Below are 16,130 nucleotides of genomic sequence, written 5' to 3'. Positions count from 1 at the left end.
CTGAGAGCCTTTCTTTTTTCCCTTACATTGCATGTATATCAATAGTACTCTCAAGTTAACCATCAATTATCACTCTCTATAAAACCAATCAATCTTTTTTTTACTGTTATATATTTTTCTGGAGTCCTATTCTAAGGCAAAGGTTCTTAACCTGAAGTTGGAAAACTTGTTATTAAAAAAAAGTTTTGATAAATGTATTTCAATAGAATTGCTTTCCCTTTTTATGCACTCAAAGAAGGGGTCTATAGTTTTCACCAGATTGCCAAAGGGCTTATGACATAAACCCTCTGCTCTAGAGGATGCCATCAAAAATGTAGACTAAATGTATACATTTACATTGTAGAGAAATTCAGACACTTTTTTCCAGGGTCATCATAGCTTGTGGCCCAATGGCAATCCTTTGAAAGAGCTTTTCATTTTGGACTTTCTAGCTTTAATGGAATTATACAAAACCCAACAAAACTGTTCCTTGTTTTAATGTGACTAACAGCACACTGCATTACACATAGTAAGCACTTAATAAATGTTGATGTAAATGAATTAAAATAGGTCTTGTGCATTGTAAAAGCTGCATTGTGAATCAATATTTTCACATATAACTCAGTCAAACTATGCCTGTGGTTCAATTCCATCAATATTTATTAATGCCTGCTGCTGGCACAGCATTGCATAATAGAAGATATGGAGATTAGATTGCAGAATGTTGCAAGTGGAAAGAACCTTAGAAGTCATGTAGTTTAACCCTATTATTTTGATGAAGAAACTAGAGCCCAGGGACAATTTCCCAAGGTCTCATAGATGGAGTAAGGGAGCCTGAACCCAGCAACACAGAGTACTATACTTGCTATCAGGAAACCCTGGTTTCAGATTCCACCACTGATACTTGCTGGCTATATATCACTACAAGCAGGTCATTTAGTTTATCTGAATCTTAGTTTCAGAGAATGGAATAATAATAGCACCTGGCTCACAAGGTTATTGTGAGACCCTGTAATGGTAATTTAAATGGGAAGATCTTTCCCATCCATTAATAGGCCCATGTGACCTGCCTGGGTCACATGGAGCCTGTAGTAGGAGGAGTTTGCTGAGCAGGCAGAGCAGGAAGTGAGTCACAGCAGTCAGAGGTGGGAAAGAGAGAACAGAAAGCAACTAGCATGAGTGAGAGAGCTTGTTTGTGATTTGTTTAAGGGAGCTGGTTTGTGGGAAGCCTAACAGAGGGAAGGCTTGGGGATGGTAGATAAGTTTGTTGCTATGATGGATTTGGTTTTCTGGTGCTTGGATTCGGCTTTCTGGTGTTTGAATAAATGCTTTGGTTCTGTCTTCCATGTGAAGGGTCTGTTACATTTTGTGATTCAGAATTGTGCTGGAATATTCATAGCTGCCATAAATGCTGTGAATATCACATTGACACTACAGATCCAAATGATATAATGTATAAAAGTCTCTTTGCATACTCTAAAATGGTATCTAATACCATTTATCACTATGCTACAATGACTCCTTTGATTAAAACATGGTCCTTCTTAAGAAACACAGTCTGGTAGAGAAATATGATGCATGCACACATAAGTATATACAATATACAATAATATATTACATAATATAAGATATAATATATGTTCAACAAAATATCCTAATATAATATGTGGTTATATATAATATATATCACAAAACAATATATAATATGTGGTTAACAGAATACTCATTGGTAATGACTATTAGGGAGGGGATGTTGTTATCTTTGGACTTTAAAGAATGAGTAGAAATTTGGCAGGTAATGTGGATATAAGAAGTCATTCAAGGCAAAAGAAATAGTGTGAACAAAGAAATGATGGTGAGAGAATACAGGATGAAAATGTGGGATGCAACTGGGGAAGGGTAAGCAATCTAGTCTGACTTGCATATAGAGCACCTGGAAAGTTGCTGTTTGAAATAAAGCCAGAAAATAATCTGTGCCCAGAGATGACTGATTAGTTGGAAAAGTAATAGTAGCACAATAGTCCAAGAACCTATATTAAGTTCTTAGCTCACCATCAGTAGACACACAAAATTATTAAATTGTAGTTGCTTCTTTGTTTTCAAATTGGTAAGTATAAAGAAAACTAGAATGATTTCTGTTGGCTTCTGTTCATGTTATACATTGCTTTTTAGGTAATTTCCTCAGCTTGAAAGATCTACAGCCTGATAAGTGATAAAGACTCCTTGGAGAAACTTTCATGCTTCTGGTAAGAGGTGTCTCACCTCTAGTAAAGTGGAAAATCCATGCAAAATCAAACTGGGAGACTATTTGAAAATGAATATCCTCTTGCTTTCTTCCCTATTTTTTTCATGGAAATCTAGGTTTGTGAGAGAATTCTGAGCATATTTTCAGTAAGCAACTGCTTGCTTTTTTCAGTGGAATGGGGAATGGCATAAGGTAATAGAATAGAAAGGAGGCCAAAGGATGGTGTTGGTAAATAGGGGTGGGGTCAATGAAGATTTTTTTTTAACTCAAGATTCTCAGGTATTTGTGCTGAGGAAATCTTATGTGGTTTCCAATCATCTTTCTAATACAGGATCAGTAAAAAGCTATATAAAAGGTGATGGTAGCTAGTTAACTCTTCAAATGGAGTATTCTTTCCATAAAGCCATATTTGAAGTTTCTATGGGAAAAGGCTTAGTGAAAAGGTGACTTTGAAACCCTCAGCACAGTTTTCAGCTAAGTCCTGTTAGGTCAAAATCCATCATAAAATTTGACATGCTTGAGAATGGCCATCCCTTGAGAACACTGAAACATAGTCCTATAAATTCAGCAGAGAAAATAAATTAAGTCATCTCTTTAAATAAAATCTGATTCATTGAATGAACTTGTATTGCTGTGAAAGGAAAACATCATGCAAAGTCAACCAACACAATGTTTCAACAGAGACCCTCTTAACAATCCCTCCAGGGTAAGAAAGGGACAGATTTAAAAAAAAAAAAAAAAAGGAAAGAAAATTCAGCAACAGCTCCAGAAAACCCTTTTCTTCTATCATATTTTGTATGTCTTATGCTGAATCTGGGAATCCTTGTATTTGTAACTAAAATTACTAGATTTTTTTAACTAGCTCTTAGATTTCTTCCACATGTATGCATCATGTAATAAACCCAAAATTTAAGCTCTGGAAGATGCACATGAAAACTGAGATCAAATGTTAGGTGATGTGGGGTTAGTGTTTGCAACCCAGATGTGAGTGACATGAATAGTGAAGCTTTCAGGTGCATGGTCCAACTCCTAATCCCACCTGCGTTACCCCTCCCCCCAAGTCAGAAGAGATATTTGTTCTTGGGCTCCCTCTTGTGGTAGATTCAGGAAATACCAGGGAAAATCATTTCCAAAAAAGTTAGGTGTCAAGCATTTTCAGACATTGCCTGAATGATAGCACCTGGGTATTTCAGGCAGTGTATAAAAGGATATTAGGAAGACAGGGAGAAATGAAAGCCAAGAGTGGGGGAAATAGTCTTGACTCCACCTGGATTATATCTGTGAATAAAAGAAAGATCCATCCTTGGCAACTGCCTCCAAGAGGTAAATCTTTTAAGTATAGAGAACTGATTATCATAAGCACATATCCGTGTATCTGGCAAAGTTATAACTCATAATAGACATGTATGTTCAGGTCAGAGCTGCTGCTCACTTTCCTTACCCTGAGGTGTTTACTAAAACCTAAACTATATACATACTGAATATATCTCTACCTGACAGGAAAGGGTAGGAGGACATGAGGACAAATGAGATAATATTTATAAAATTGCCATGAGCTTTGGGAGAAAAAAAGCATAAATGTAAGCTCAAGCTATAACATTACCCCTGGAGACTTGCTATAATGCCATATCTGGGGTCTATGCCATAATACTCCATTCTAATAAGAGATTGATTTAGGCAAGGAAGATAATATGAGTTTCATACATTTGTAGCTGGCTGAAAAACAGTATCCAGAGATGCAACCAAGGTAGAGTGGCTGGGACTTTGCTCCAAGGCACTGAAACTGAAAGGGTGCTGATAATCTTCCTGGCTGTGTTTCCTAAAATACACTACACATACATACCTATCCACAGTGGCCATGCTCTAAATGATATCTTCCTCAGAGTCCCCCTCCCTCAGTATCATCTTAAAATATACTATCTCCTATGATGACTGCTCCACATTGGCCCCTGCTTCTTCTCTCCCTCCTCCCCATCTAGTTTTCTCAGCAGCAGCAAGTCCCTTCAAAAGTATAGAAATCTCAGTGTCCCACAGCATGCTTCTCTTTCCAAAGGGCCATACACCAGGGGAATTAGTCAATCTTGCCCTAAGCATGAAATGTCTGTGGATAGACCAAAACTAACAAAATGTAACTTGTTAGAAGCAAATATCTTGTACTTAATTCAAAAACAACTCAAGAGCATAGGATTGGAGATATGTGATTTTTAAATAACACAGAAAAAAAGGACCTATAGGTTTTGGATGTCTATAAGTAAAACATGGTCAACAATGTGAAATAGTTGCAATCTTAGACTACACTAAGAGAAGTAAAGCATTCAGAATAGGCAAGCTGATGTTTCCCCTATGCCTATATGGCTCATCATCAGTCCATTTCCTGAATATTACCCTCACTCAGATCTGGCCACCGTATTTTGAAAGGGATATTGAGGACAATCAGAGGAGGGCAAACAGAATGTAAAGGATCTGAAAATTTTGGCATATTAAGAATGGTTGAAAGATCTTGGAGTATTGAAACTGGAGAAAACATTTAGGACGGTCATGTTAGCTGTCTCAAGTTTGGAAAAGGTTGCATTGTGGAAGCGGCATTAGATGAATCAAGGTAGCTAAAAAGGACAGAATAAAAACTCTGGGCATAAGCAACCCTGAAGATTTCAGCTCAATATAGTTCAAAAGTATTCAATGGGACACTGCATAGCTACTTGTCAGAGATGCTTTAGAGTCAATTCTTGAGGCAGCATGATATGATAAAAAGAGCATTGCCTCTTGAGCCAGAGGACTTGGATTCTAATCTTGCCTCGTTCACTTAAGACCTATGTGAACTTGGGCAAATCATTGAAGATTCCTGAATCTCATCTATAAAATGAAGGTGTTGGGGTACATGGCTTCTGAAGTTCCTTGCAGTTTCAGATCTAAGGTCACAAGATTAGAAGTATCATAGTTTCAAGGTCATCTGGTCCAAAAGATGAGGAAACTGTGGCTAACAGAGGTTAGCTGACTTGCCCAAGGTCACCAAGACATTAAAGTGGTTCTGCAATCTCTTCTAACTTTGATTCTATTATTTTGAAACTACCCAAAAATGAAGGTCATCTGATAGATTTAATGACTGTGTCTCTTTGTATGGGGTCCTTAGGAAAAAATGTTCCTTAGGAAAAAAATTATTAATAAATTATATTATCACAAAACTCCAGCATATTATTTTCACTTAACCAAGCCTAGATTTTCCAACTGGAAATTATAAAGTTACATGTGCCCTTCCAATGGTGAGTGATTCTAAATGGCCAATTTACATTTTTGCAAAAGACATATGACTTAATTTTGTATTTGTTATGAGGGAAAACAGTTAGGGAGGGAGTCTGAAGACTTGAATTTGAATCTAGAACTCATCATTCTCTATCTTTGCAGCCTTGGACCAGTCAACCTCTCTGAGGTATCTATCTATCTGTAAGGCTGAATCCTGGGGGTTCTTGTTAGGATCAAATGAAACTATGTATTTGTATAAGCTGTAAAGTGCTATAAAGGGATCAATGTAGTGTCAATAACGAGAAGGAGAGACTACTTTTTGTAGTAAATATTTTGAAGTGAAGTTTTAGTATTGAATAGCTTATATCTGAAAAGAAACCATTTTGTTATGGGGCAAAACTACTTGTTTTTGTTTTGGAGTGCCTAATTCTAGCAGTGAAGGAATATTTGTGGTTAGGGATTAGCCAAGAAGAAATAGGGAGCATGACAAGTGCATTCTTTGCCACTACTTTGTCCTAGCTTCATTTCAACGATTATGTTTTAAAGACATATGCATTATAAAATATTTAATTTTATTTCCTTTTGAAGCAGTTTATCATTTTTTTAATTTTACTGAAGATAAAGAAAGATTTGAGGAAAACAGTCTTTTTTAATGCCCCATCTAGAAACTTTATCCTTAAAATCTTCAGAAGTTTCTGTATCGTCCTGAGACTGTTGATCATCAGAAAATAAAGGGAAACCAACTTTGTGACCTAGCCTTTCACCAGATTCACCAAAACTCTTTATCATTACTTAAATACTCAAAGCCCACAAAGGCCCAGGTGCTCATAATATGAAGTAATATAATAGTGCAAATGTCTACTGTACTTTAAATGCTCTAGAAACAACTCAGCTTTATTTAAGCTTTATTAAAACCAATTCTAATCCATTATAGACATTTTATAGAGCATAATTAAATGGCCAGTCTTTATGAAGGAAACTATCTTTACTAAAGGCTTCATTGTAAAGTATATTTTTGAAACAAAAGGAAAAAAAATAGGATAATGTTCGGGAGATCTGAAGATTACTTATGTTATGGATTTGCAACATTTCTCTATTAGAGACAGCTTATCTGTTGGATAGCCTTTTCATGACTAGGATTGAGTGGATCCTCTGTGGGGAATTTATCTGACAATATGCATGAAAGTCTCATGGGATGGGCAAGTATAGATGGGTTATAATCTGCATTATTGGAAAAAATGCCAGTATCCAAGCTAAAAATCCAGGTGTACTGGACTATTATTTTAGTCTCAAACATATATGGGTAAGTACTCTGGTGAAGGTTTATTTATTGAAAGTCTACAGAAGTAATAAATATAAATAGTGTAATATATATATATATATATATATATATATATATATATATATATATATATATATATATTAAACCAGCTAGGTAGCACAGTGGATAGAATGCTGGGCCTGGATGTAGAAAGACAGCTTCCTAAATTCAATCTGACCACAGGCACTTACTAGCTGCAAGACCCTGTGCAAGTCACTTAACCCTGTTTGCCTCAGTTTCTTCATCTGTAAAATGAGCTGGAGAAGGAAGTGACAAACTACTTCATGATCTCTGCTCAGAAAACTTCAAATAGGGTTATGAAGAATCTGATACAACTGAAAAAACAACTGACTAAAAGTTTTAATCTATAAATAGCAAAAAAAAAAAAAGCCATAAACAAAAATAAGGAAATTACTTGATTCCTCAGAAGACAGAAAGAACAGTGGACAAACTTCCTTGTGGAAGTATAAATCTAGTCTCATATCAAGGGAAAAATCAGTCTTTGTCAAAAAAGGAATTGAGGAAAGCGTTATATAATTTATAAAGTGTTAAACTAATCACTGAAAGTATTTATAGATAGAAAGACATGATATATTTGGAAATGAGTTGATGAAACTGGCCTCCAAAGTACAGAATAATCTGTAATAATCACCAAATTTTAAAATTCTGGGCCTAAAGGAAATCCAAAGATCAATTTTAATGTTTTTTCTCACTTCGGTAATGTATTCTACTCACAATTTCTCAAAATATTTTGAAAACAGAGAAATTCTTTCACTATTTTCAGAGGTAATGTGATATAGTAGGTAGAGTACTGAATTTGGAGTTGGGAAGATGTGGCTCAAATCCTGCTTTGGAAACTTCCTAGCTTTTTGACTATTAGCAAGTCACTTAAACTCTCTTGCTAACATTTTTCTCAGGTGATAATAATACTGCCTATCTCACAGTGTTATTGTAAGCATAAAATGAGATAACAGCTGCAAAGCATTTTGTAGATGTTAAAAGGACTACTTAACTGTTGGCTAGTAAAAGTAGTAACAGCAGCAGCAGTAGCAGTAATATTATCAAAGAAGCGATATAACTGATACGGAGAAGCAGCTCAGTGCAGTGAATATGTTTCTGAAGTCAATAAGACCGAGATTCAAATACAGCTACCGACAACTGTCTGACCCTCAGTTTACTCAACTGTAAAATGAACAGGTTGGACCAAAAGTCTCTTCATTCTCTAAAACTATGATGTCCCAATATACTTCCAGAGACATAAGAATGAGAAAGCACTTGCCCTCACTGTTTCCACAAGGCAACTAGGGATGAAGATGAATTCTCATTCCCTCAGTAAATCCAATCAAGCTTTCTCTGCCCAAACTTGAATTATAATCTTCAGGACAGAGAATTTAGTTAAATACTTCCTTTGGAACAGGTTGAATCTTAATAATTTAATTTAACAGAATTGTATGAACTATTACCCTCATCAATATTATCATCATCCTCATCAACAAACAATCAAATGATTACCTATTAACAAATGTTAAGCATCCATGGCTTTGACTAGGAAATTATCAACCACCTTTATGAAACTACAGGCTGGTAAGTGAAATGGAATCTGCCCAGCACATTCAGGAATCTATTCATTGCAACAGAAAAGAAAAATCACCCTGGTTCCTGGAAGAAAGAATATTTAGTCTTGTTAATCACATGAAGGAATTCCAATTTCTTTTTTCTGAGCCTAAAGCTAGAAGATAGGGGAACTTCAATTGCTTCCAATCCCCTGATCACTGAAGAGATCAAAATGTAAATAAAGCAAACAACTCAACTTAAACAAGGTCACATTATGTACTTTGGGCTTCTTTTTCTTCCTTTTTAAATTTCTTTCTCTTGTTAAACTGATGAACTGGTTCTTTAAGAGCTAACTGAAATCCCACCAATTCCATAGCCTCCAATATGTAATCGTTCTAATAGATTATCCTAATGATGCTGTACTAAAGTGGTTTGAGCTGCTGATCAAACACACCACAGATTACTTGTGTTTACCTACAACTCTTCATACTTTCCTGAAAGTTCATTATTATTTGAAAACTCTTTGCCAGCAACCTCAAATGTTAAAATTTCTCCTACTCAAAAATGCTTCTGCCATAAGGTTTGGATACTGCTAATGGATGGTGTCAGTAACACAATGCTGGGGGGTGGGGAGGTCAGATAACATCATTGGCCCACCCAGCAGAAGCAGTTCATTTTCCAGTTTCTGCCACCAAAGCAGCAAGAATGATACAAGAGAAGCAAACATAGCCTATGAGAGAAAGTGTAGGAAGGAGAGCATCGAGGACAATTGCAAAATCTCAGCCATGACTAAAAGGGAAAAAACAATGAATAGATTTTAGATTGAAAAAAAATAGTATAGATTAGAATTGGTGATGCTTGGGTTAGAAAAATAAAAGAGTCATAAATCAAGATGACTAAGAGAAGCAAGCAAGTATAATGTAAGCTTCCTGCAGGCAGGATCCATTTCATGTTTGTAGCTTTAGCACCTAATACAATAAGCTGCACAGAATCAGTGTTTAATAAATACATTTTTTTAATTGAATTGAGTGGAAAAGAGACAAATTGGTCAAATGAGGAGATGTTTAAAAGAGAAAAAGAGGGAGTACCAGTTATGTCATACAACCACTAACAATGAGTTCATGGATGCCAGGCAGGGTTATACAATGTCATATGGAGGAAATTTTTTGTTTGAATTATAATTAAGGTATTTTGGTGTTTCAAAGAGAATTTATTTTGAAATTCATTCCATTTTAAAAACTCATTAATTTATGACAATACTTCCTGTATACACAATAATATTCCCTCACTTAGTTATATTTCCATTTTTGAAGTTAAAAATATTACTTTTAGCTACTTCCTTATTTGGTTGCACTCTCTGGGTTTCACCACAGCCTTTGTCCTAGTCTCTTAAAGCCTGAAGCTAAAGAACCAAGTTAAGCAAATTTCTTCTTCTTTCTTTTTTTTTTAGACTCTTCATTTCAGTATGGATGAAATTAGGAATTGACAAAACACTCCCATTTTTGTGTTTTAAAACTTAGAGCTAGATAGGTAGGGCTTAGAGGTCACATAGTTCAAATCTCATTTTTATTTTTGCAGATGAGGAAATTGAGACCTTGAGTATTTAAGCAACTTGTCCAAGGTCACACAAGTCATAGCTACAATTAAAACTCCAGGTCCTTTGATTGCAAATTAAGGACTCATTTCTCTATACCATACACCCTTGCTTATATCACTTGAAAAGATGCTTCATGGGTACAATGAAGTAATATTTCTCCTCTCAAGAATATCTGATACAAATTGGGTGAAAATGAAAATGTCTTGAATCAATACTTCATTCATATAAGTGGTATCTTTTCTGAATGTTTAACTTCCAAATCTCCCTAGTAAAACTCCACATTTATACAGTGTTTTAAGGTTTGCAGAATGCTTCACACAGATTATCTTCTTATATCTGCACAATCACCCTGAGAGAGAAATGCGATTGTAACCCCATTTCACAGCTGGTGAAAAAGAGGTTGCAAGCACTTGAATGACTTGCCCAAAGTCAAATGGTCTTCTTGGCTTCAAGTCCAACATTCTATCTATCATGTCACACTTGGTACCCCTTCAGCTAGCAGTTTTTATCTTATATTGGGCAGAATACTACATATGGTATTATGTGTGTAAATCACACCTAGGACCTCCAATCAGAGGTTCTACTCTCAACTTTAATAATAGCTCCCAGTCTTCAAGTCTGAGTTGCCTTTAAGATTTATTTTGATGGAGAACTCCTGAGCCATGCATTATTGTCAGAGCTGCTCTAACCTCTGCTGCCCCGGTGCCCATTTGCTGCATGATCCTGTTAGGATCTGGAGCTGCTTATAGTTTTATTTATGGTCTTGGTTTCAAGTCAAAATTAAAGCAACTCTTCCAAATGTTTGGGTTTGGAGACGCCATCTAAGTGGGTTTCTAAGTTGGAAAATGTTGATTGTGTTTAGTTTTCTTCTGCTCTACTGCCTTAGTGGTACATTTCACACCAGTGACTGAAATAGAACCTACTCAGGATATTGAATGCTCCAAAGTGTGCATGAAAGGGGAGAATAAGAAAAAAAACACATTAGTTCGCAAATAGTTAACATCTAATGAAACTGCAATTTCAGAATTGGAAAAGTATTTTTCTTCTTGCTGCTTTATCAAGATCAATATTAGATCTCCCAGTCAAACTACCACAAGGGTTTGGCCAAGAATGAAAAAACTGCTTTTAATTTTTTAAATGTATATGTAGACAGTGTCCACTTCTCTGTCTTTTTCAGACATAGATTAGATAGATATAAATGGGTTGACAACAATATTTAGGATACAGATGGATATGTTCCACTCAGGATAGTGCCACACAGAATCGAAGAAGTATGATATTGGTAGTATAAGAATATTCAACCAGTAGGATCTGAGAGCATAAAAACAGAGAACAGAAGTGGGTGATCACTCAATACGAAACAGTAAAGGATAAGGTGAGGAACAAAAGATCGTCATCCAACCAATTATAAAATTTACCACTTACCATTAATTACCTTCAAAAACTTCTGAAAGAATGGATTTCAGTTCTTGTTACCCCCTTTTCTCTCAGTGGAAAAACTGAAATATGAGACTGGACCAGGTAAAATTAGAATCCAACTGATTTTGATCTTATTCCAATACCCATCCCATAAGGTGGTATTTTCTGTTTTGTTTTTTGAGAAAGAATAAAAGAAAGTGTGACTAACAAGAACTTCTCAAAGTAATTCCTTAGCCCACCAAGAGTATTCAAATGAAACAAGTCACTTGTCAACATGAAAAACTGATATTGCCTAACCCTAGGATTTGCTTAGCCAGGAAAGGAAAAAAGCACTTGCAAGTTAGGATAGTCTAGTAGGAGCTAAGATGAATGCTGATTTTAAACAATTCTAAACATATTACATAAAACCTATAGGTAAAATGAGTCACCAAACTGCTAGTAAGAAAAGATACTCTCCAATTTTGCTGTCTTTCTACATACTCATTGATATAAGAAAAGGGAACTTCCTAAGGAAAACCAAACTTTTAGATTTAACCTCTAATGACTCACATCACTACAAATGAATATATGTTCAAGTTCAGTGACAGATTCTAAAAGCTTCATATTCCTTAGCATGGCACATTGTGCATTTGAGAACAAACAGGGGTTGAGAGGCAAAAAGGGTTGCCTTGTTGTTAGAATCCAACCATCAATAAATTTTACAGCCTCAGAGGAGGCTGACTTTCTGTCACTAGGTAACAAGAAATGAGTGGTCCAGAAAGGAATAGATAAACCATGAACTTTGCTTCACTTGTGACCCTCAATTTGCCTAAACCACACCTTGATACACACATAGAGAAATATGAAATGTAATATTCTCCAGGCTTTTGGTTGGATACATGTAGATTCTCCCTGTAGCAGAATGATATTTTCCCCAGGGACACTTCAATATAGGATTAATTACATCACAGGGTTTGTCTCGGACCAAGTTACGGACAATGGCATGCTGCTGAAAATCCAAATCAACTCTCTTAAAGAATGTGCCATCCTTTTGAATGAATGCCTTTTAAAAAAGGTCAACAAAACACTTCCTATCTTGGTGCAAAAAGAGGAGATGAGCATTCTCCTAATATATCTGATGGCCAATCAATAAAACTTCTATCCCAGCTGACTTGCTTACTTATTACTTTTCCACACTGAAAAAAAATGAAGAGGTAAATCTTCCCCCTACCCCCTGAATCAATAAAGCATTTATTTATTTTAAAGGATCTTATTATAACAAAAGTTTATTGTTACAAGATTTTGTGCTTTAAAAAAATTAGTATTGAGGAAGTACTTTTGATTTACAGTAGGAATCCCATGAAAACACAGACAGGATCAACCCATGGAAAAAAAAGCTTTAAGAACCTTCCTGTCCCCACCTGCTTCCCAATAACTATCCAAAAAAAAAGTTTGTAACATTCTTACTGTAATATACTTAGAAGAAGAAAAAAATACACTTAAGTAATTATTGGATTCTGTTTTTCCACCATGAATCAAACAAGGCTAGAATACCCCAAAGAGCCCTGGAGTAACCTGTGCTTTTCACACTTAAAAAAAACACAAAGCAAAGGGAAGAAGCAGTGACCTGATGTTAGGTGGCGGTTGCTGCTGCTGCTGCTGCTGCTGCTCTAATCTACTTAGTGGTCTGGTTTCATGAGAATTTACCTAGTCTGCTGATTACAATGTAAAACCAGCAATCACCTAACGCCAACAGTGAAATTGTGAACATCTTTTCCCTCAGTTCTCTCAGTAGTTTCTGCTGTTATTTCTTGGGGGAAAGGGAGACACTGTGGTGATATATTCAGGGAAAAATCTATGAATTGAATACATGTGAAAATAAATGCATATATTTCAAACTGATTAACTTTGCTTTTGTCTGGGTGATGAAATGACAGTCATGTGATCTGCATATGAAACCATTCCTTTAATGCTTTTAATAAGCAATTTCTAATCTCCAGTCTTTGGAACGCCTGAGCTACAAGACAGGTAGTGGGGACCTCTTGTGAAGAATTTTAGGTATGAGCAATGAAACTCACTAACTCCTTTCTTCTCACCCTCTCTCTTTTTTAAAAGAATCTCACACAAATGTTTTATACTTGCTGAAAAGTAGAATTTGAAAACAGCTCATTTCACAACTGTCCTTATTTTTAATATAATAAACACCTTTAGGACACATCCCTCACCACTTAAAAGCTGCTCTCGACAAGAGGTGTTCTCTCTACCTCCGTGTTTTCTCAAGCACTTGTTTAAAAACACATCTAAGTGGAATGTTTTTATTTCTGCAGATTGCATTAATTATAGCTTTGCAAACACTGCAAGCGCCACAAGAAGACTGAACTGAGCCATTAGCTGCAAACCTCAGGTCTTGGCTAGGGAAAGGTTTATGGTTTATTTAGCAATCCTAATGAATTGGCTCACCCATCCCCTATACATAGCTCTGCCTCTGGCATAAGGTGCTGGACACAGCCAGAAACTGTCTCATAGAGGCTTGCAGATGAGAAAAAAAAATACATCGTGGTCAACCACGGATGACCCACACATTTGGGAGAGCTGCTTCAATGCAGGATTTTTTGCCCTAGCTAGGGAAATAAACCTAAGGATGGATCCAAGCCCAGGAGACTTAAGGCTAACCTCATACTTAAACTGCCTTCTCCCTTAGCCTTTCCCAGAGAGGGAAGACAAATTAAAGCAACTTGTCCCTCTATTATATTAAAGTTCAGAGAGAAAACAATATTCATTCTTTCTTCTTTTCTGCCCCCTCGCTCCCATCCCCCCACCCCTAGTTCCCTGGAGAGTAAGAATTACCGATGCTGGTTCTTTCTATCCAACAAAGGTGAAGGTGAAATGGAGGGAATAGATGAGAGAGAGAGAGAGAGAGAGAGAGAGAGAGAGAGAGAGAGAGAGAGAGAGAGAGAGAGAGAGAGAGAGAGAGAGAGAGAGAGAGATATGGGAGTGGGGTGAAACAGCTTCGACTTCACAGATCAGGTGGGTTCCCTGGCCTCGGTGGACTTGGACTCTCTGACAGCCCCAAAGCTGAATGTCAGCTAGGACCAGCCTTGTCCATCACTCTCCACTGACCCAGCTTTTCTTTTATTCTTTTGAACCCACTTTTCTTGTCAGCCCACGAAGTCCACAAGGCCGGGAGTCATGTTCTGAAACATTCAGCCTACCCACCCAAGTCTCAATCCGCCGAGACCCTAAGTGCGAAGGCAGGGGCTCCTGGATCCCCAATATTTCAGACCCCTGCGCAACCCTTACAGGATATAGACTGCTCTGCCCCTGGGTCCCGCAAAAAGAAGTTAACGGTGATGTGGGGCTACACCTTATCGAGCCACCCAGTTCAGAAGGGGAAGGGGAAAGGGAGCGTAGAGGCGCCCTTAAAAGACGCGCAGTGGCCGATCTCGTTGGCTCTGCTAACCAACCTGTTCCGAGGTTAGGGGAAAGGAAGGAGAGCAGTTTGGCTGGGAGGGGACAGAGGGCGCACCGGGAGCGAGAGAGTAGCGCGGGCTAGGGGAGAGAGGGCAGTCCCGGGCGTGCGCGCGTGCGGACCGAAGGGGCAGCCCGGGTGCCGGCCGAAACAGCTTGGAGTAGCCTTCTGTGTCGGCCCGCGAAAGGGAGGGAGGGGGACAGAGAGGGAGGGAGGAGGCATCTCTTCGGGCTTACCGTGAGAGCAGAGAACCTCTGTGCCGGGACCAGTAGGAGCAGCTCCGGGAACAGCAGCAGCAGCCACCAAACTTTGGGGAACAACATCCTGATCCGGAGCGGAGACGTACACAGACAGACACGCGCGCACAGATAGACACACTCACATACACACACACGCACTCACGGCCCTTGACAGGGTGCAGCAGAGAGAGTTTTGCCTGGCGGTCTCACTGCTCCTCCCTAACCCCCTTGGCTCTTTCTTTTCTCGAATCTCCTGCTAGGCTAGAGAGTAAGCGCTACAGAGAGCGAATCTCCTCCTCTGCGCCTGGGTTAGGGCTGAGATCTGCTTTTTCTTTTGCCCCCTCTGAAATTTGGGCTGGGCTGAGGAGAGGGGCTGAGGGGGAGGGGTGGGGGAGATGCAACTGCTGCTTCCTTTATTCCCTCTTCCCACCCCCCCCTCCTTGCTGTTTGGATTTTATAACCTCCCCCTCCGGGCACGGAGAGATATCTCCCGAGTCCTTTTTTCTGCTTCCTTCACTTCTGACAGATCCTCTCGGAAGGAAACTTCCAGGATCCTCCTCCTTTCACCCTCACCGCCACCAGCACCACCAGCACCCCTCTTAGCTCAGATTCCACCCCTTACCCCCTCCCACTACCACCCCATCCACCACCACACTTCAGCCCCACCTTCCTTGTTGGCTTCCTAGGCTGCCCGGGCTCTCAGTTCCCTTATCAGATCAGATGCTGCTGCTGCCTCCCAGCTCAGGTTGGAGCCCTTAGCGGAGATCTTTTATCTCTACTCCTGGCTTGCAAAAGGGAGAGAGATGATTTAAAATTTATAGGTACGAGTGTGTGTGTGTGTGTGTGTGTGTACGTGTGCTGGATACATATATATATGTGCGTGTGTATATGTATGTATGTATACGTGTGTATATATGTATGTATACGTGTGTATTTACAGATAAACTCTCCCTTTTATCTGTACAATACGCCAGTCTATCCTTACATCCCTATCACACGTCTCACATCATACATCTACACACAGCACACTATAATATGTATCAGCACACGTACACACACACACACACACACACACCTACAGCTCTACA

The 16,130-nt window shown here is 38.2% G+C and overlaps 1 protein-coding gene across 8 annotated transcripts in view; it reads right to left on the bottom strand.

Moving 5' to 3' along the window:
* SMOC2 (SPARC related modular calcium binding 2) overlaps positions 1–15,660 on the bottom strand; it is a 251,531-nt gene extending 235,871 nt beyond the window's left edge. For 5 of the 8 annotated variants that reach the window (XM_072643926.1, XM_072643928.1, XM_072643929.1 and 2 more), the window contains exon 1: positions 15,040–15,638. In XM_072643926.1, coding sequence (XP_072500027.1) covers positions 15,040–15,126 — 87 coding nt within the window. In that variant the 5' untranslated portion in view covers positions 15,127–15,638. Of the gene's footprint in view, positions 1–15,039 lie in introns of all 8 variants that reach the window. The other 3 variants (XM_072643931.1, XM_072643932.1, XM_072643933.1) reach the window with 3 other exon arrangements.
* Between the last annotated feature and the right edge of the window lie 470 nt (positions 15,661–16,130).

The sequence above is a fragment of the Notamacropus eugenii genome, chromosome 2 (assembly GCF_028372415.1).
Source record: "Notamacropus eugenii isolate mMacEug1 chromosome 2, mMacEug1.pri_v2, whole genome shotgun sequence".
Taxonomy (NCBI): Eukaryota; Metazoa; Chordata; class Mammalia; order Diprotodontia; family Macropodidae; genus Notamacropus; species Notamacropus eugenii.
Note: the sequence above shows the minus strand (reverse complement) of the source record. Positions and strands in the feature narration are given on the sequence as shown.